General features: G+C 48.0%; 1 protein-coding gene across 2 annotated transcripts in view; it reads left to right on the top strand.

Annotated features, from left to right (window-relative positions):
- Positions 1-21,568, top strand: part of raraa (retinoic acid receptor, alpha a) — an 80,463-nt gene that overhangs the window by 42,145 nt on the left and 16,750 nt on the right. Inside the window, exon 1 of one of the 2 annotated variants that reach the window (XM_044013984.1) lies at positions 55-1,305. The exons of the other annotated variant lie outside the window; for it this stretch is intronic. Coding sequence (XP_043869919.1) covers positions 1,131-1,305 — 175 coding nt within the window. The 5' untranslated portion in view covers positions 55-1,130. Of the gene's footprint in view, positions 1-54; positions 1,306-21,568 lie in introns of those variants that run through there. 2 annotated transcript variants of the gene reach the window in all.

Below are 21,568 nucleotides of genomic sequence, written 5' to 3'. Positions count from 1 at the left end.
TATAACTCAACTCAAATACATCACTATTTAAAGCCCCATTTAAATGTGAGGGAGGGCAGCGGGTTCCCTCCCTCACGCACGGCCCCTTGTGTGTGTGTGTGGGAGAGGGAGATCCACACTGACGTCTCTGAAGGGGTTAAACGGAGGAGGAGCGACGCATGAAAGGAGGTGGAGGGGAGCGCGAGAGAGAGAGAAAAAAAAAGAAAAGCGAGCCGAGCGGGGGCGGAGCCACGGCGCTCAGCTCAGCTGCTGCGTCTTGTCACATTCGTGCAGAACATGAAAGCTGCGCGCTGCGCCTCTGCTGCTGGATGATTTCGGCGTCTCTCGCTCCAAACACGAACGAGTCGGCGCTGCGCGTTTCACGCGGACCTGGATGTGAGGGCAGCGGGCACTGAGGTCAGGAGCAGCCGCCGCCGCCGCCGCCTGTTGGAGCCCCGGCGCACGGAGGGAGACCGGTTCTTTGGCGCTGCTGACAGGAGTCCACCCACGGCGGGCGCAAACGGGACAAGCGACCGCAACGTAAAGGACAAACTGCAACTGGACGGGATTTCCTCTCCGGTTCCTGCGCCGCGTTTGCTTCGCAGTCTTGTTTCTGTGTTTTTTTTTAGACACAGACTTCGGAGATTTGTCTATTTTTGGGGGGATTTTACCCGGATTGTTTTTCTCTCTCTTTGTGGCTCGGATTCAGCCTCAAATGTTTGCAGTGTGTGTGTGAACAAGGCCAGAGGGGAGTGAGGTATTCCGCTGAAGTTATCCGCGTCGTATTTAATTTGATTTTTTAATTCTAGCGCCGCGTTCCTTTATCGGACACCATGCTGCAGACTGTTCTGCTCAATTATATTTTCAAGCTGAGCGCAGCCGATTAGGCTTTTTTTTTTTCTTTTTCTTTAAATCGCAGACGCAGATTCACTCCTCGATTTTCGTCTTTGCGTGAAGATGCCAAACGCTCCAATGTCCCTGCTGGGTCTGGATTTACCACTTTCCCCTCGATTTTGATGCAGTTTCCCCATCCTCTCCCCGTCCTCGGTTTCTGGTGGAGATCTGAAAACCCACAAGGCTCGACAGTAGTTCGGTTTGAAAACGAAAGAAAATAAAACAAGAATCCCCCTGCTGTCGTCCTGCGTCGTATAATGTATGAGAGTGTGGACGTTGTGGGACTGAATCCCAGCCCGAACCCGTTTTTAATGATGGATTACTACAACCAGAGCAGAGGATGTTTGATCCCGGAGAAAGGACTGGTGCCCGGAGCGCCTCATCCCTACAGCGCGTCCATCAGGAACCAGCACTGGAACGGCTCCAATCACTGTAGGTTTCCCCTCATCTGTGTCAAAGTTAAAACCTCCCTGCTGCTGCTGTCTTGTGTCAATGTCGTGATTTTTGCCCCCAAAACGTTAATTTTAGGCCTTTACTTGTGTGTCACCGTGCAGTTATTTCAATAATTGAACGTCTTTAATGTGCGCCAAAGAGTGGTGCATGTTTTCCCCATCACTGAGCCACATATGTGCATAATATAGAGTTGACCCACTTTCTGCTGCCTCCTCTCTGCCTGACTGTGCGCACAGGTTTGTTGTCTCTCTGCAGCTCACTGATCTAAGTCATGTTATCCACCAAATATGCACTAAACACAAACCAGTGTGTGGGATTGTTGTTTTTCTTCTTCTGTCAAACAAGCCATGCCAACGTTAATCAGATCAAACTTTGCTGCCAGTGTTATCCCATCAGCTCTTCTAGTAATCTGGATATCTGCACCCACAGTTCCTGGAGCAGCACTGTCTGTCTGTCTGTCTGTCTGCGTGTCTGTCTGTACTGAAGCTTCAAACATTTACAAATGATTTAATCTTTCCTTTCATTGGCTGGCTGGTGTTTCCTAGGAGTGAGGATGCCACATTTGTGTGTCACGTCTAAAAATAGCATGCCACCCTGTGTCTGAGACTCAGGTTGTCGAAGTGGTTTTGGTCGGCGTGGGAGATACTGTAATCAGCCGCGGTAATAATAATATTAATAATAATAGAGAGAGTTTTGTTACTACGACAACAAAGTATCACAGAAGCCATCATTCCCATTCTTCACCTCGGAGCAGAGGCACTGCACAAAGCTCCATCTCGGCCCCTTTTTTTTTTTTCTTAGAAGAAGAAGAGATAGCTCTGTTGTCTTTCACAGCTGAAGGAGCGTAAAAAGACAGGAATCTCCACAGGCTCTTAAGGGCCAATTTCCTCCTCGTCTCCCGTCTATAGAAACACACGACAAAGGGGAATTTAAAACGGGAGTTTCTGATGATTTTGCACACACACACACACACACTGTGCTTTCTTTTTTTTTTCCTTCCGCTTCTTTTTCCAAGTCAAATCAGATTAGAAATTCTTGGATTTATTTCTTTATTTTTGAAAACGCACCGAGCTTGATCGCATTTATCAAACCGGTCCATCCAGAAGCCGTGGTGGCGGCGCTGATTCAAACCATGTGAGCTGGTCCGAGAGACAGTTTGTCGGGGCGGGAGGTGTGTGTGTGTGTGTGTGTGTGTGTGCGTGGGGGTAGGCCCAGAAGACCTCTGATCCTTACTCAACTCCACATTGTTTTGCTCAACGGAGGTTGTTGAGACTGGGGGTGAATAGCGGTGGCATATCTGCTCTTTGCTTTACTGCTTGAACGTAATAAAACATTTAGTGCACAACCAGGCAGCGGCGGTGGTGGCGGTGGTGGCGGAGATGGGTGGGGGGTTGTGGAGTCGATAGGCACAACATCCGTTAGTGTCGTCACGTGGGCTTGAAGGAGCAGAAAACAACACAACAGATAAAGCCGAGCTTCTCCCCCCCCACCCACCTCCTGTTCTCAAGCAGGAATCCAAACCAGCCAGGCTTAAACGAGGCAATTCCCCCAAAAACATCTGCCTGCTTTATCTTTTCCTGGCTCTCTCTTTATTTTATGATATTAACCTCACAGACAGTGGTCTCACGGTGTCTTATCCTCTGCGCGGGGGTTTTAAGAAACAGATTGCTGGTGGAGTTAGTTTTTTTTTTTACCCCCTCTGTGCTTTTTCCTTTTTGGTCCTCCTTGTTGTTGCAACCCTCTCCACGCTGCATCTAACTATTCATTATGGGCTTTGCAGAAGAGCTCTCTGACTCTTTCACAGTGCACTCGGTGACATCTTCCCTGCAGTCAATCTGGCTTGAAATGGCCCCACTGAACTAATTAAGTGGTTGGGCTCGCGTCCAGATCGTAGAAAGGTTACTTCCTGGATTTCATTAATTCCTCACAGATGCTGTAACCGAAGTTGTTTGGGTGTCACGCCGCATTCCATTTACGGCGGGAGTGACGTCGCGTCCGAGCTGGCTACTGTAAACATATCACGGGCTAGCCGCAGTTAGCGATACCGGACGATAACGAGTGTCTTAGGTGGAAATCCGAGTTCCGGGGCGGACGGGGACGGGGGGGTTGCCTCCTGACCTCAGACGTTCTGAGTTCTGACTACATGGAATGCAACCCGCTGATATCCCGCTGGTTTCAGCACAGGTTCGCTCAGTCATAGGGGTGTCGACGCGCCGTTTCTAATCCGCTTATATGCAGAGAAACAATGCTGAAACTTTAACTTACTTACTTACACAGCGCCTGTCACAGTCTGTATAGAAATCATGGGCTCATGCATGAAAGAATGTGTTCACATGACTGTCACACACTGGGGAAAAAATGGGGGTATGAAGGGACGAGGGATCGCACGCAGGGCCCAAATGCTCACTAGTGCATAAGTGCATATCTCGCTCTTTTGTTTTTTTCCCAGGCTCTTTTTCATAGAGAGCTGGAGCTAGTCTTTCTCCTGAAGACGTCGTCTGAGAATCCCGGTGACTGGCGGCTTAATCAGACTTGTTGTCTTCGAAACTGTGGCCGTCTGTTTCGCTTTGCAGGAAGACGAGGCCCAAGGAAAAACAGATGGTCATTTCTTTGTTTTTTGGAGCGATGGGCTTTAAAAATCAGGAGCATTTTTGAGGAATGTGTGGGTTGTGTTTTGTTTTTTCTTCTTTGTGAAAAGTTTGAGGTCTGCCGGTGAAGCGTGAACACATGTGGTTTGTCTTCTGGCCTCTGACTGCAGCATCAGTCAGCAGCGCAACAGCATCTCTAATTGTTTGCGCTGTTAGGCAGCAACATGGAAAACTGTGGGTGATGCATTTGGACTCCGTGCAGTCCATCACATTGATTTTGGCCTTGCGAAAGAACTGTGAATATCACTTCAACCCTCCCCCCCTTATTTATCTGTGCAGATTGGATTTGGCAAGCATGTGCTGAGATTTGGGGGAAAAACATGAACAACGTTGAATAAACAGAGCGAGGCCCGTCCGGTCCCCAGAGTTGGCTGGAGTTCTGTCAGTTGCTGAAAATGGAGAGGATTTGTTGTCGTAAACGGCACGACGTCCATTTCTTCCCTTCATCGATCCACTCGGAACTTTCTTGGCCAAAGCTGCTTACAACTTTCTTGAAATGACACAGAGCAGTAATGCAAATCCTCGGGTTTTTTAAGACGCCGCGGTGATCTTTGTCACTTCCAGCTCCCTTTAACTTTATTATGTTTTTTTTCATACTTACTCATGCGTGCACGTCAGTGCTTTTATGGCCAGACTGCTGAGGGAAATTGGCCTTTCCTTTTGGGATTTTTGTTGATCCCAGTTTGATGGAACTGGCAGGATAGACAGACAGCAATGGTCCTTGATCCTTCCTGCAGAGGAAAGAGGGCTTCACGCAGGCTTTGGATTGCTCCACATCTGCCTCACCCCTGTCAGCTCATTGGCGACAGTGATTTAGGAGCCCGGAGTGCACGGAACGCCACATCAAGTGTGTTTGTGTGTGAGTGTGTGCACAGAAACAGGCCTGCTTTCACCTTCAGGTGAACATCAATAACGCGTTTTGTCATCAAGGTATGTTTGAAATCTCGGCGGGGTGAGCGGAGTTCAGCAATGCTGCTGAAACTCTCCTGGGAAAGGCCACGGGGCAGCATTTCACAACCTGCCATCGCTCCCTCCCAAAATGGCACCGCGCCACTGACATTCAGCGTCACTGCCCTTTTTTTTTAAACGCATTCCATTGTTTACCAAACAGAGACGTCCTCCGAGGTTTGAATGTTACTCACACCTCAAGGTTATCAGAAGATAAAGAGAGACGTGTTTTTGTTTGATCACAACTGTTCCACAAAAACAACGCCGTAGCCGACCGGTGGCGTGCGTTCCACCCCAGTTGCGACCCGTCGCGGTGTCATTCCGTGCTTATTATGTCACAGATTCAGCATGTTTTTTTTTTGGTCAGGGCAGTGTTTACACATGAACACATGCTCAGACCCACCAGTGGGCCCCAGCTTGTCTGTCCACAGAGAGAATTAGCCAGAGGCATCGCTCACGGAGCGCTCTACACCGGTTTGCTTTCCGCCCCAGTTTGATAAACAAAGAAAAGAAAATATCCAGGCGGTGTCAATGATTCATTAGGATTTCTATAAGTCAGCCGATTGCAGATGTTGTCACAACAGAGCTCTAATCTTACCCAGTAATTACATTCTCCTCTGTGTCTGTCCACCACACATACATGTGTGTGTGTGTGTGTGTGTGTGAGTGGGAGGGGCAGCCCAGGTTAAAATGAGGATCTACCCTTTAAAATATTCATAGCTTCTTCATTTAAATCAATTCAGCTCTTCAGAGGCAGTCAAGCATCAACTGTCAGAAATTGAGCCGGGCCTGTTGTAATCACTTCTTTACTTATCTCTACAGATGGCTTGTTCTCTATGGGCTCTGCATGGCTAGCTCAGCAGCACATTGAGGACGAGACTCTCTCTCTTTCTCTCTCTCTCTCCTTCTTTCTCTCTGTTTCTTCCTCCCTCCCCCACCCCACCTCCGCACCCTATCTCCATGTTTCATCCCCACTCCTCTCATAATGGAACACACATAAATTCATCTGGGTATTGAACCGGGGACATTCATCACCCTGGAATTCATCTGTGAGCCATTTTCATTCCCAAAGTGTCCCCTTTCTCTCTTTCCACTTTATCTCCCGTCCGCGTGTACCATCTCCACGGTGGCATTCCCCACATGGCAAGCCCGAGCAGGGGCAGTCAGCGTCACGATTAATCTTTAATGCTTGCCTGCCCTAATTTTTCCTCATATTTTACAAGATTTCCTGCCCTGCAACCCCTGTTTTTTTTTGGGTTTTTTTTGCCAACGCCCTCCTATACATAGAGTGATTACATGGAATGTTGCCTTGTTTCATCAGTTGCAGAGGACCAGTGGCTGCCTCTACCTTTTTCCTGTGCAGTCAGCCATTCTCCCTCTCTATGTCTCTCTTTCCCTCTCAGGCCACTAGCTCTAGGCCAAAGCACAGAACTGCTGCTGCTGCTTCCACCGGCACACTCATCCCCAGCCGCCCTCTGGGGATCTGTGTTAACATCACATGGTTGACAAGTGTGTTCACCTCAAGTAGTTCACACACACACAAACTTCCACGCATGCACGCATTACAGTGTAATGCCGGACTATTTCTAGAGTGGTATACCCGAGAAAATAGGGTAGAGGTTAGTATGCTAAAAATACAGGAGCCTGGCAGCTCTCCTGCTGTCTGGGCAGAAAATAGCACCATGTTGCTGCCGTCTCTGTCGGCTTTGATAACTCAGGAGCAAGAGTTCTGCTTCAGCTTTTGTTTGTGTTTTCATGTGAGAGAGCGGAGAGCTCTGAATCTCCCAAACCTATCTCTTTTATTTCTTAAGTCCCCGTTGGCTACAGATGTTCTGTTTTTGTTACAAAGCTAGCAGGCCACCGCCAAAGATAAAAGAGAAGTCTCACCGTTGCACATCGTCTTATTGTAATTACTGCAAGTCCTTATTTGCTTGGCTTTCGTAATACCTGGTGTTGGTGTATTTTTAACAGGTCCCCCGGGTGCACGTTCTGGAGCAGGGGGGAATAAACCCTTTCTGTTTGTCTTGATTTATGGAAGGTTCTTTCTAAAGTAACTTTAGATATCCATATTGTGTGTCCTCTCGTCTTTGATCGTCGCCCAGGCCCGCTCAGTCTGGTTCAGTCAGGTCCCATTTGGTGACTCGCAGCTCAGTCTGTCTGGCCACCACTATCTCCTCTTTCCCACAGCCCCTCTGAATCATTTCATACTCATTAAATGTCTGGCTGGAGCCTGACTCTATGACATTTGACTCTTAAAGGCCCACCTGGGACCTGGATGAGATAGACTGCCAGCAGTACAGCAACGGTGGGAAGGAAGAGACTGCTGCTGGATCGTGATGGATAGGACAACATGTTAGACTGAAGGAGGCAGACAGGCTCGGGTTACGGGCCACTTGTTCTCTGTAGCCCTGTTTGCGATATTAGCATTGTGTGAACTAAGAGATGCCCTTTAGCGGCGCAGCTCGGAACACGTGCGGCGGAAGAGAGGTAAATGAGGAGGGACGGGAACAATTGGAATCCTGTTTGTTGTGAATAAAGAGTCTCTGTGTGTTGTGATATCAAGAGGCCCTTGAGTTTCTGCGCTACGTTGACTAACCTCTGCTTGAGACCTGTAGCGTCTTATCTCGGCCATTGTTAGTGAAGTACCGCAGCTGAGAGAGAGAGATAGTTGCTCAGTAGATATCGGAATGATTAAGTGGTGTCAGATGTCCAGGATCACTCATTGTTCTGTAAAAAGAATACATGTCATAACCCTCTCGGCTAAGGGGGCGAGCCGGGCAGGGTGAAGTTGGTGGCCCTTTCAACAGATAAAGCCCTTGACCCCTCCTCTTTGTATGAAACAAGACACGGGAGCGTCTTTGTTGATTCCTCATTCCAAGTCATCTTTTTGTCAGAAGGCCCCGGCTGACGAGGATGTTCCTACAGATTGGAAAATTGGGTGTGCCGATAAGGAAATATGCAGCTATGAAGTGGGCACATTCTGTTATTCCACCAGATCTTTTTCAACAGTAACCTGAGGAATGCATTTTTTATATTGTTGGCAGAAAGCACAGAGGGAGGTTGGTTAAGTGCAAAGGAAGAAAGACATTTGTTCACAGGTTGTGCTTGCGAATGAATGTCTAAATTATTTGTAAGTTAGTCATGCTCGTGCTGTGCTTCAACCAGTCATCTTGCTATTGTGTTAATGGCTTTACTAACGGAAAAGGTGGCAGCTACTGTACCACACTTGTTAAGTGGACCAGGACCGGTGCTGTTCTTTGGCCCTGCCGCGGCGTGACACCCTGCTCTACCCTCGCACCCTACGTGGGAAACCTTTTGCGCAGCATTGCCGCCACTGTACTGGGTTTACAATAGAGCTGGATTATTGTGTCTGGGCTGTCAGCACCTCTCAGCTGAAAGAAAATGAGAGGGGGGGGAGGAAGGGGGGGTGTAGAGAGGGAGGTTTCAGGAGAGCTGGTATTTCCATGCAATAATCTCTGTGGAGCCTTTTATGGGGGTTTAATGTCATTTTTGGCCTCTGGATTTTTGCCCTTTTCTTCTTTTGAACAAAAAAACAAGGAGAACAAATGGGAGGAAAAGAACAAGGAAATAAGTGAATGTAGACGTGTGTGTATGTTGGTGGGTTTGGGGGTGGGGGTAGTGTTTGGCCGGCTGAATAATATTAGTGTTCCAGTATGACTGATGGAGACTTGGCCTGCATACAGAGACTGTCGACAGGCCAGCATTGGCGAATCCAGTCTGGTACAGAATGACCTATATCCCCGTCCTATTTTGCACCTCACACCATTTGTTGTCTTTCCTTTCTCGCCATCCAGTCGTCACTCTCATGTATCGTGACGAGAAAAACTTCATGCACGCTATCAGTGATGTTTTTAATGTGCGTTGTCCTAAAGATGTTGAATCGCAGCGCTTCTAAAATCATTTGGTGCTTCTTTTTTTTTTTCAACCCTGCTGTTTGCGTGCAATCTGCATGGCTGCCCAAATGTTCTCCTCTTGGCTACAGCACTCCGCTTCCTTCCTCGGTGTGTGAATTATGAAAAGGGTGTAATGCAGCAATTAGACACACACACACACACATCCGCACACCTACCTCAATTAGTTTCCCTCCTGCACAGAGAGAAGGTTTTCTGGCAATGCGTGGAAATGCGGCTCATAGTGCGTCTCCTTAACCTGGTCACCGAGCTTAGTCTTCCCCTTTACTGCTCACCTTTAATCAGCATCTGTGGCTTCATTCATCCAGAAGCCGCCTGGAGAAGAAACTACTCTCGCACATATGCTAGTTAAAGCCTTTCATGGCAGTAATCCCCAACACCCGGTGGAGATGTATGGGAATCTTGGTCAGCTGACTGCAAAGAGGCAAGAAGGGAAGGAGGACTCACACCCCAACTCCACCCCTCCAAATTCCCTAAAGCCTGCTGGGATGCTCCTTGGGCTTGACATTCCCAACCCCACCTGCTCTGAATGCTCAGCGGGAAGTTTCATCACGATCTTCCCCTGAGCTGACCTACTTGGGACTGTTTGATCTCATTGTGGAAGGAAGCGAGCTTGCCCCGCTGCCTGGCAGGCAGAGAGCTCCTTGATGCTGAGGGGTTGGTGAGGTGGAGCAGGCTTCAGTGGAGAGGCTTAATAACTGTATTAACGTCGGTGGTTCCCCAAGGACCTACGCCTACTCAGCAAAGTGAGGAGAGGAGGGGGGGGGCTGTGTATAGCACTGTGAAGCTGCCCTCTCATACTTTTGATGTTCCGCCCTGATTCTCCCTTATCTCCTGCTCTCTTCCAAGCCCAGTCTGTCAATTCAGTGTAGTTTATAAATCGAGATAGATATATATCTCTGCTCCTTCATTGCTGCGTCACACTATTTCTATTACACACCTTTCCCAACAATTGGGCCACACGGTTGGTGTAGTGGTGAGCACTCTTGCCTTTGCAGCATGAAAAGCCGGGGGTTCACGACCCAGTCGGAACAAGGGCTTTTCTGCATGGAGTTTTGCATGTTCTCCAAAAACATGCAGTATGGGGATTAGGCAAATTGGACACTCTGGATTGAATGAAATGGTTGTTTGTCTCTAAATGTGTCCCTGTGATCTTTCCATCTTTCCCCCCCGTCAGCTGATTTTGACACCAGTACCTCCTGCCACCCTCATGTGGAGGATAAAGCAGTATAAGATGGATGGATGAATGGCTGCTGTGCATGAAAACATACCGACTTCCTGTAACTCGACTTTCTTCTTGACCTCTCCTGCAGGACCATTTTTCTGTTTACCAGTTTTGTCTTTGCGTCACCCCTGCGGCGACCTTCTGCCCGTACATATGCATCCGTCTCTTTCCCCAGCTTCTTTCCCATCGACACTCCTGTGTCATGTCGGCGGCCCACAGATGTGCTGTATTACACTGTGCGGTGAATTGAAATTAGTGTACTGTTTCCTCACCTGTGTGTGTGTGTGTGTGTGTGTTTGTCATGACAGCCCCAGAGCTTGAATTATACATTGGAAAGTGCTAAATAATTGACGAGCCCCACTTAGCGTGATGGTAACTGTGAGAAGTGTGCGTTCCTGTTTGCAGACGAACCTGGTTCGCCTCAATAAACGGCGTCCAGTCACCCCGAGGGTCATTGCGAGGCCCTGGTCACGAGGCCGTGAGCCGGAGCAGTCGGCAAAGGCCAGCCAGGGTTAACTGGACCCAAGAGGGAAAGAATAGAGGAGGGAGAGGTGGCAGCATTCACACCAGGCTTACCTGACGGCTCAGGTTACTTCCCCTCATTGTTTTTGGCAGGCACTTACTAGTGTGTGCGAAGACAGGAGGCATGGTCCTGTGCGCACATGCAAATACTTGTATTGTCTCTTTACACTTGCTTTTTTCTCTCACACACACACACACACACGTATGTATACATGGATAAAGCATGTTTGATTTACGCTCCTTATAAATAATGAACAGCGATGTCAGGAAAACAAAGGCATTGCCAGCGAAACCTCTCGGGCTATTATCGGTTTACGTACCTGTTTTTATAGGATCGTATCTTGGGTGTCGTATCACTGTCTCTGCGCAGAACCAAAACAAAGCTGGAGTCATGTAAACAAGTCTTGTTTACGTGAATATAAGGCAACCCAAAACTGGCAACCGGGACAGAATCAATAAGCCAGTGATGGCGTTAGCTCTGCCTATACTTTCCAATTTTAGAGTCAGTGAAATGTTTGTATGCTTAATATTAGAAATAAAGTCATTCCTTTGAAGAGACAGTCCTTTATTTGTCTCAGTGAAATCGCTCCACGGACTGGTGGGCGGCCACATCACAGGAAATGGTGTGGTTTTTTTTCTGCGTGCTGGTATTGGAGTGTGTTGTGATCAAATGGCTCCCCCCAGGCTACACTGAAAGGTCAGGGATTCATGCAGGAAATTAGTGTCTGTGGAAGCACACACACACACACACACACACATGCACTCATGAAGAAGGGGAAAAGCACAAATCACAGCAGATGGAGCTAAACATATCCTTCATTAAATTCTGGAAACACCCCACAGTGTCCCTTTTGATAACGCTGCCTGCTTTCATCAGCACAGGCACCGACTTAACCTTCATGTGCTATCGACAAGCACTTTTTTCTTTTTTTCTTTTTTTTTTTGCTTTTGCTTTTGCGCCGACACTAAAGGCGAATGAATCTGCCTCTCTCCGCCCACCCGGTCTCCCCCGGTCTCCCCGGTCTCCCCCTGCCCTGCCCAAATCTTCTACTAAGGAGCCCCCCGACGCTACACATCAGACAGCTGAATCAAACGTGGGTCATCAGTCATCATTAGGGGCCATGAAAAGAAGAGCACCGGCTGGCCTCACTGTATTGAGGCTAAGATTTTTAATGCTGCGACTGCTAAAGGATTCAGCCACCTCTCATGCAGGGTCCATAGTGTTCCTGATTCTGTCTCATTGATGTGCAGCTACCTTGTTTTCCTCCGTGTCTCCCTATTCTAAATATGTCAGCTGTCTCCTAGGGGTCTTTAGGCCACGTTAACCTCTGCTGTGACCTAGTAACCCCCCCCCAAAGTCCCAGCGTCACTGACAGGATAATCACCCTCTCGCTGCGTCTTCTTTGTCCACACCTTATGCAAATACCTTCACTTACATCCACAATTATACGTTTTCGAACCTGGCGTCGGTCCTCTGAAAGAAAATTTATGAAGGTGAATGTTGTCATTGTGGGTTTCAAAGTACAGTAGAGGAATGCACATCAGCCTGCCGGGGCTTGACGGCGGAGGTAAATTACAAGCGAGTTTTACTATTAGGCTCTTACTCATTTTGACAAGCACACGGAGTGACAAACCTAAACGGGGCTCTGGATTTGGAAAGAACCAGCCACCAGTGTTTGGTGTCGCTCAACACACACACACACACGCACACGCTTGCACTTGCGACCTCACCCCTTACTAGATCAAACCCTTGTAATCTATTCCATTGTGATCGACTATTGTTGCCCACAGACTGAAGGGGAAAGGACATGCGGTTGCGAGAGACACTTTAACATGACAAAGCCTGTCCCCGGTGATCCTCTCTTCCCGTCCCCAGATCCTCGTGATCCTCTTCTCCTTCTCCCCGTTCCTCTTGATCTCTTTTTCCTCCACTAACCTCCCCACCTCTACAAGTCCATTCCGTTTCACCGCTAGAATGCAAATAGACCTTTGCTCCCTTCCATATTTATGACCCGCTTCCTCCACTGTTGAATATGCGCTTAAGAATGAAGGGCCTTGAATGCTGGCAGTCACATTGGATTAGAGAGTATCAATGGGCAGATAACCTCTCTGTTAGAGTGAGTAAAGAGCAAACACTCCAGCGCGAGCTTTCATGAAGCCCTTTCAAACATTGGCTGCCCTTACTCGGCCTGTTCAAGGCAGGAATGCTCTGCCTTGAGTGCACGTGGGTTTTTTTTTTGACTGGACTGAATATGTACCCGGCGGTTGTCGGTGTTTTTCCGTCACGCCGCGAAACGCTAGCAGGTTATCTGAACTCGCACACTGGGGTGGGCTTGGTTTTGTAAACAAGCAAAGAGGCGGCATAATGAGGGCTCGTCTTCATGGCGGACCCACCTCTGTATGAAAAGAAGCTACTTAGGGCAGCGCCGTGTGTGGCACTCAACTCATTAAAGATGAATGAGGCCTGGCTAATGTGTGTGTGTGTGTGTGTGTGGAGCCGGCGGACAGAATCATACTGTTTTTGATTCATTTTCAACAACGATTGCCTCATCTGTGATTGTTTAGAAACGCTGGGGGCATAAATGTGTTTGTGATTGCTCCGCTAATGCCGATCATGTGTCCCGAATCTTTTCAACTATTATGACCTCAAAAGACTTACTCGAACAGCGCTTCCCTTCTTGTGATTATTTTGGGATCACACAATTATCTTCTGCTTTTGTAACGGTGTTGGGCGCAGATTTCTCAGGAAGGATCGGATTAAAAAGCTCACTTTTGTGAGCTCTGAGAGAAGCCGCGACTGAGCTTTGTCAGACACAGTCTTAATTGAATTGGTTGGATCCAAGTTGAGTGTTAATTTGCCATCTTCACGGCTCCTGGTTTGCATGCAAATAGTTTGTTATCACAGGAGGGGACGAGCAAGCTAATAGTCATTCACTCGCACACAATTCTATAATTAACCAAGAGAGGCTGCATGTAAAAGAGAGCTTTAATGTTTCATGAAGTCGTTTTCACAGTGAGGGCAATAAGCACTCACTTGTGCGTGTGTGTGAAGATCCTATGACTTGAACTTGCCGACCTTGATCTTGAATTGTATGTCATAAGGCTTCACAGCTGCAGGTCTATTTCTTCACAGTGAGACAGTCAACAAAGGGAGGTTAAAGCTACACTTTCTGTCTCTCTCAGTCTGAAGGCTGTCTGCAAATGTTCCTGCATGCACAGCGTTTATTCTGAGCCTGTTATTGAATTGTTTTTCTTTGACTCAGTTAAGCTCCTCTTCCTCACTACATCTGACCTGACCTACAAAGCCGCCCTCGATAACCAGACCTTTTAATGTATGCAAAGTGTCTTTGAGCACCATTTAAAAGCATTATTCATATTAATAAGTATTCCCTTCGCCCTCTGTTTGTCTTGCATCTCATCTACAACCTTTTTAATTTCAACATTTCAGTTAAATATCTGTTCTGCTCATCCACAGAGTTTTCAAACTGAAACGGAGGCAAGTAGCATTTCCGTAGTTTTGGGGTTAGAAACTCAGGAAGTCGTGTGGGCATCAGATGTAAATGTTTCAGAGTGAAACATAAGTGTGTCTCTGCATGTCTCACCCAGAGGATCGTACACCGTCACGATCCAGGTTTTCATTGATTGCGTGGATGACCTGCACCATAAAATCCTTTTGGGAGTGATAACGTTTTTGGACTGGACAGAGTGGACGCTTATGGCACTTCCTGCGGTGCATCCGACACCGCGTCCTGTCGGACTATCTTAACAGACCCACTCTCACCCACACTCGGCGCGTATCATGTTCTGCCGTGTTTGTGCTCGACCTCGAGTACGACATGTGTTACACGCTGGTGTGGGACACACAGCGGTGACTGTCCCCCACCCTGGCATCCTCTGACCAATGCAGGCTGCCTCTTGATACCCCCTCCCCCCCACGTGTACCCTACCCACCCCCGTGTCCGACACTATCAGCTCATGCCAAATATCTCCGGTCACCCCGGAGCAAATGCCAACTCGCATAGTCCCACTGTCAGTCAGCGAGGACAGACAGCTGCTGGGTTAAGTTGCACTGGGAACTTCTGGGTCTTTCTATACATTAGTGTACATGTGTATATATATATGTATATGTATATGTGTATATATATATATATATATATATATATATATATATGTATATGTATATATATATATATATATATATATATATATATATATATATATATATATATGTATATATATGTATATATAGTTATATTTATTTAAATAAACATTGCGGTGCATTTTGTTGTGCTTTAGATTCCCTGTATCCGTGAAGAGACTTGTATGTGGCAGCACAGAGCTGCCCCAGACCTCACCTTTGCCATCTGCTTGATTATTTGCTGCCCGTCCCCTCCCCCACTCTCCCCCTCCTCACTCTAGTTTGTCCACACATGTTCCCAGTTCCGTCTCCATTTGCTGTGGAGCTGCAGTGATAGGAAAACCTGGTGTGTTGTTATTTCAGTGGCCTGGCAGCGTGGAGAGGGAAGTTATCTTGAGCCCCTGGAGAAGGGCTTGTGGGAACACGGTGGGGGTTGCGGGCCTGATAAAAACCAGGCCTCGGCGAGGAACACGCCGACGCTCGCATGCGCATACAGAGGACATATCTCACAACATGTTGCATGTCCACGTCTCCCCCCCCATGCCAACATTCTCTAAGATGTAAAGATGCCATAAATTACTCCAACTACCAACCGCAGCCTGGTGTTTTCTCCACCTCTGGCCCAAAAACAAACAACCACCGCTTCCTGGTGTTGAGGAAGGCTCCTCGCTGCACCCCGCCCTGCCCTCCGGCCTCTGCTCGGACCCTCATCTATCACTCACGTGTGTGTGTGTGTGTGTTTTTCTTGCCATAATTCTCTACACAGGGGAGTTATTTGGCCACAATTCTGTGCTATCCATCAAAAAAAAACTAAGTTGGACTCCAAATATGTAGCCTTCAAACATCCATTTCTGAGCTCTTTGTACAAATGTGTGCAGTGGTTGTGAAACAGCAGGCGCTGTCATTTCTCTGAAACACAGACCATGACATGTTCTCTCTCTCTCTCCCTCCCCTCTCTCTTAAATGCTGAGTCACATCTTTGCCCGACACAAAATATGCGAACACGAGAGTTTGGAACCATGTGTTTGTGCAGCACGTATCTTGATAGCACTCTTATCTTCTTCTGGCCTCCCCACCTCCTCTCCAACCTCCCCATTAAGACGGTAGAATGCAACATCGACATGCGGCGGCTTAGGTGAAGCTCAACCAGGCAGAAGAATCCTCAGTAATCCCCCTGACTCACCCTCACTGAAGCGCACACACACACACACACACACACACACACACACACACACACGGTGCATGCATGCCATGGATAGAAGCAGAAATCTGAATCGAGATACGATCGCCGTGTTTTTGCCTCTTGTTAATCTGACTCCAGCTCCGTTTTGTGACTGATTTGCATTCCCTTCCCAGGTGGAACATTAATCCCATAATGACGCTCCGTGTCATACCGGTGCATCATTTTATCGCCGTATATCAGTGCAGAATTTGAATAAACAAAAAGGTCTGGAGGCGAACAGTACTTTGATTGATTAAATGTTGTTGCAAGGGCTGCGACAAACACATATTTTACTTTCCCAAAGCAAAGAAACCAGAAGATATTCACATTTAAGAGGCATTTGAAGTAGCAGTCAAACAGAATAAGAAGTAATGAATGTTTGTGAAAACTGCGCTCCCTGGCAGGTGACTGATTTTTCCACCTGGCGCAGGATTTAGGTCAAAAGAACAGAAGGAGTAGAGGAGTGTCAGACTGGCGACAGGTAGGAATTCATGCACATGAAGGTTGGAAGTGGCGGCAGATGATGGCGGAAAGTCTGGATTTAGTTACAGTGAGTACAGGAGGCATGAGGCTCACTGTCTGTGCCTCACGTTAACCTCAGCTGGCTCTCCATCCTCTCTCTCTCTCTCTGTGTGTGTGTGTGTGTGTGTGTTTTCACTTATGCCTGCCCGCCCTGCTGCCAGATTCCTCCCCCTCTCTCATCCAATAACTGTTCACACTCTGTGTTTGAACACAAACACACCCCACTGTCGCGCTCCTTACAGCTGTCAGTCTGTGTGTGTGTGACTGCGCATGCCCTGACTGCGCTCCCGCTCACACTTGTGATGCCGTGCGTGGATGGATGTGGATTTTTGTTTGGTTTGTTTTCTGTCAGTAATCAGCGTGTAGGCAGCGAAACAGCCACATCCATTATTTTTTTTATTTTATTTTTTTTCTTCGGCGCAGGCCTGTTATGACACTCTGGGAGAGAATGGCAGGATTTCCCTGTAAGCAAGGAAACAGTCTCATTTCCCGCTTCAGTAATTAAAGAGTGCTGACAAAGCATTCCTCTGTGTGTGTGTGTGTGTGTGTGTGTGTGGTTTGTCACTGCTTACCAACACTGACATGGAAAATGGAACGTCTGTGTATTTAGATTTAGTAAAAGTCAAAGCACCTGCTGCCATTCCTTTACACCTGGTACTAACCTGCGTCTCCAGTGTCCACATGAAGATCCAGTCACTATCCGATCAGTCATCTCCCCCTTAAAGGAACACTTCACCGATTTGCATTTAGCTTTGTTTTACTAGAATAGTATTTTTGAAAAATTGTGCTTCTCAAGCTCAGTTCCCCCCCGAGTCGAGAAATATCTTCATTCTTTTATTTTGTTACGTGCCCACCAGTGATACTTGAAACTACAATGCTAATTCCACACCTTTTAGACCCCCACTCGTAGGTAGAAGCAGTCGCCAAGGATAGTCGTATCCAAGGGAGCTGTAGCATCGTTCTTTTCTTCCGTGGTAGGAATGTATCCAGACCTGTACCACCACCCGATACTTCAGAACCCTGACGCGTGAGTATACCAGGGTCCGCGATATTCCGACTGCGGCTTGCACATGCACGGAAGTTTACCAGGGCCTTTAGCTCTGCTCAGGTGGAGCGGAGACGCATCAGAGAGGCAGCGTTTAATCTGGTCACAGTGTGTCACCTTGGATCGGATAACCGTTTGTCCTCGGGTGCGTTTGCACCTGTATTTACGAGTGGTCAGGCGCAATCCAATCACAGAAGATGCTTTTTTAATGCCAGGTGTAAAGGGCGGCCTTTATGAAGACGTGTGACATGCTGCGCGCCTCCTACAACTGCCAGGGCAGTTTTTACAGGGGGCCGCCTCCGTCCCTGAGGTCGCTCCATTCATCAGCCGCCCCACTTCATTACTTCAAACAAACCTTATTGCACCAGTCAGTTGCGTGGTGGTCTGTCTGTCTGTCTGGGCTTCTCCCCTCTTGCACTCTCACTGCACGGAAAGACAAACGGACGTCTGTGCGCCGCAGTGTGTATGTTGCACATGACGAGCATGTGAGTGTGTGCGTATAACCTAATAGAAGCCGGGGTATCACAATGGTCCTGTGATTCAACAAAGTGGAGGACACTGTCAAAGCCAGGCCCCTCCCCTCTTCTTCTACCCCCCCCCCTTGTATTCTACTGCTCCCTTTACAACAAACCAGCCTGCCTGCTAATGTAGTTAGCTTCCCTCTAATGATGTCGAAATCTCATTAATATGCTTCACAGCTGGGCCCAGTCACCAGTGGGGATGAAGGTAATCACATTTTAGAGGACTAACCTAGAGCTGAACCTCGAGAACTTCTCAGCAGCACTTGTGCCAAGACAGTCCAGTGTCTGGAGGCCTGATAATAGCCGGTGCAGCTTGTGTGTGTGTGTGTCGATCTGTGGTCTTTCGGGTTGTGTGATGCCTTTTGAAGTGCTGATGTTAGCCAGGCGTGTGTCAGCATCACAGCACAGGCTAGTTTATCATGGAACAGATTTCATTTCCAGCCTCATGCATATTTGTCCGTTTAAGTCTCGTCGTGCGGTAATTGCTTATGGAGAATGTGGCTGCGATGCTGTGATGGCTGTGATGCTGCGATGGCTACGATGCTGTGATGTTGTGATGCTGTGATGCTGCAATGGCTGTGATGGCTGTGATGCTATGATGCTGCATGCTGCAATGGCTGCAATGCAAATGGCTGATGCTGCGATGGCTGTGATGCTGCTGTGATGCTGGCTGTGATGCTGCGATGGCTGTGATGCTGCTGATGGCTGATGCTGTGATGCTGTGATGGCTGTAATGCTGTGATGGCTGTGATGCTGTGATGGCTGTAATGCTGTGATGGCTGTGATGCTGCGATGGCTGTGATGCTGTGATGATGGCTGTGATGGCTGTGATGCTGCAATGGCTGTGATGCTGCGATGGCTGATGGCGATGCTGCGATGGTTGTGATGGCTGTGATGCTGCGATGGCTGTGATGGCTGTGATGCTGTGATGCTGTGATGCTGATGGCTGCGATGGCGTGGCCTCGCTCTAAGTGCACTTGTGGCCTGTGATGTATGCAAAGTGAATCTGAAGAGCGACATTACAGACCACTCACACTTGGGCTTTAATTAAATCACCAGTGCTTTGCCTTTGAGTTCGAGAACACCATGCTACGCTAAGAAATCTGTGGGCCACACACACACACACACACACACGTGTAATAATACTTGTGTGTGAGTGTTGATATCAAAGGAGAAATTAAAATAAATTAAATCTCGTGGCTTGGACGTCCATCAGTCAGATCAGTCTGTTTTTATCCCCCTGCCAACTTGTTTACACCAATTAATAATAAGAACATTGAATATGAGAGGCCTCATCATGTTACTGCTTCATTAGCCGTGTTACCTGAATTCTCGGTGACATTCCGCGGTCGGATGTTACTAAGCTGCCGTGTCGTAGCCGTGTCGGGTTTGTTTTGGCTGGTTGCACCTGGCGGCCTCGGGGCGGGACTGGTCTGACAACATACCAGGCCGCAGACTCGTTTCCAGCCTCTCGTGTCTGGTTGACAACAATTGCGGCGGCCGTATGGGTTCGTCTGGTGTGGGTTTCACCTCCACCTCGGCGAGGGTACAGCGGTCGTGTTGCCTTCTTGTTTTTCACTCCAATAGCAGCGTCGGGGACCGCTCGTTCCCGTCGGCAAAGAACTGTCGGTCGCACTTTCATATTCACGCCGTAGCTCATGTATTCGTTACTGTGGTGATTCCTTGCGGTCGCTGGACGGACTCTGGCATGGAAACAGTGCACGACACACACACACACACACACACACACACACACACATCGCCAGTGTTAACATGTTGCAAGGAAATCGGGAGGGGGAGAGGGAGGGGTGAGAAGCTCTCCAGGCCAGTGTGAGTCAGATCTTCCAGTGTTTGTGCATTATGATTTTCGTGCGTCGCACAATAGGCGAGCTTGTGTGACGGTCGGTGATGATCGGAGTTTGGATGCAGGCTGGTGTTGAATAATGCCCGGTGGAGGGCTGCTGAAGGGCTAAGTAGCTCTGCTCCCTCTGCCTCTCTGTCCACAGGCCCGCCATTGTTTTGCTCCATGCCTCGGCTTGACAGGGCTCCAGAAGCCGGCCTTTGTATTTAATTACAGTCGCCAGCCCCCTCACAGACTCTAGTCCTTGTGTCCCAGATTTTCATGGGTGCTCTCATTAAGACTGTGTGAGTGTGTCTCACTCACGAGGTCGTCCTGATGGCGGCGGGAAAGCCCTTAGCCCGTGTAAATGTCAGTGGGGACGCAACTTTTAAGTTAATATCTCCGTGTGTGTGTGTGTGTGTGTGTGTGTGTGGGGGGCTGTGGGGCACCTCCTTGTTTCTAATGAAGCCGGCTTTAATGTGGATGAATCGCTCCGTGGTGGAAACACAATCGGTTCACAGCACAAGAGCTCCGGATGGAGATCGGGATTGTTTGTTTTGTTGTTTGTTTTTTTGCTAATGAGAAAATGTGTGCGGCGTTACATAAGGGCTGCTCTGTGTTTGGCACGAGTGCGGCGATGGTGAGGCCCTTTGGTTTGAGCGAAGACGCAGTGACTGTCCCCGGTCTGTCCCTTATCACGTCATAATGTCTAATTAGGAATATTGTGGATGTTTTGTCCTCTTAAAAAGTTTTATCAAGTTTCTTTGTCCTCTGAAATGCACGGAGACGCGGCCGCGTGTGCGTGTGCATGTGTATGATGTTAATCTTAAAAACCCAGGAGAGGAACTTTAAATAATAATAATAATAATAATGCAGCCTTGCTTTTACTCCCTGTGCGGCAGTGTTATCACATCATCTGTTTTGTATTGTTGCTCAAACACATCATATTTCAGTCTTTGCCTTCTTTCAAAACATATTTGTTCTATTACAACAACGACAAAAAAAAAAAGCGCTTTCTCTTTAATATATATTGAGCTTGTGCACTCGAGGCCGAAGTCCACTTAAGTCATAAGATAGTCTTTTTCACCTCTTAACCTTAATATCAGCTCTCAGAACTTTAAAGGTTGTTGCCGGTGTGAAAGTGACATGTGACATCTGGGCCTCATAAATGAAATGTCTTAATATCCTGGGCCTGATTGGGTGTCACAGTGAGGTGTTGCAATGTGAGCTTTATTGCCGTTTGGCTTAACTGTCCCTGTCACCTGAAACCCACTTGGATATGCGGCTCTAGTCCTGATGCTGGAGATAACCAGCAGGAAGGGTTTTTGGTGTTCGCCGCTCATCACATTATCGTATGGCGGTTTTATTTTAGATGCAGTCGTCCTTTACGCCGTCTGCTGCACGTGTGTGTGTGTGTGTGTGTTCTAATGCAAGTGAAGTGTTTTTCCGTGGTGCTGTAAGTGGAGTGGGTTCTCGTCTGTACTACAGTCCGACCACTCAGTCAAATATACAGTCGATGCCTTATTGACACAACCTTCTTCTTATGGCCCTTTTCCACTATGGCCCCGCCTCGCCTCACCTCACCTCGCCTCACCTCGGCACGGCGTGGTTTAGCTTGGTTTCTACCTACCTACTCGAGTACTTCCTACTCCAGCTGTTTTTCAGTGTAACTGAATCGG

This window comes from Solea senegalensis, linkage group LG18 (genome assembly GCF_019176455.1).
Source record: "Solea senegalensis isolate Sse05_10M linkage group LG18, IFAPA_SoseM_1, whole genome shotgun sequence".
Lineage (NCBI taxonomy): Eukaryota > Metazoa > Chordata > Actinopteri > Pleuronectiformes > Soleidae > Solea > Solea senegalensis.
Note: the sequence above shows the minus strand (reverse complement) of the source record. Positions and strands in the feature narration are given on the sequence as shown.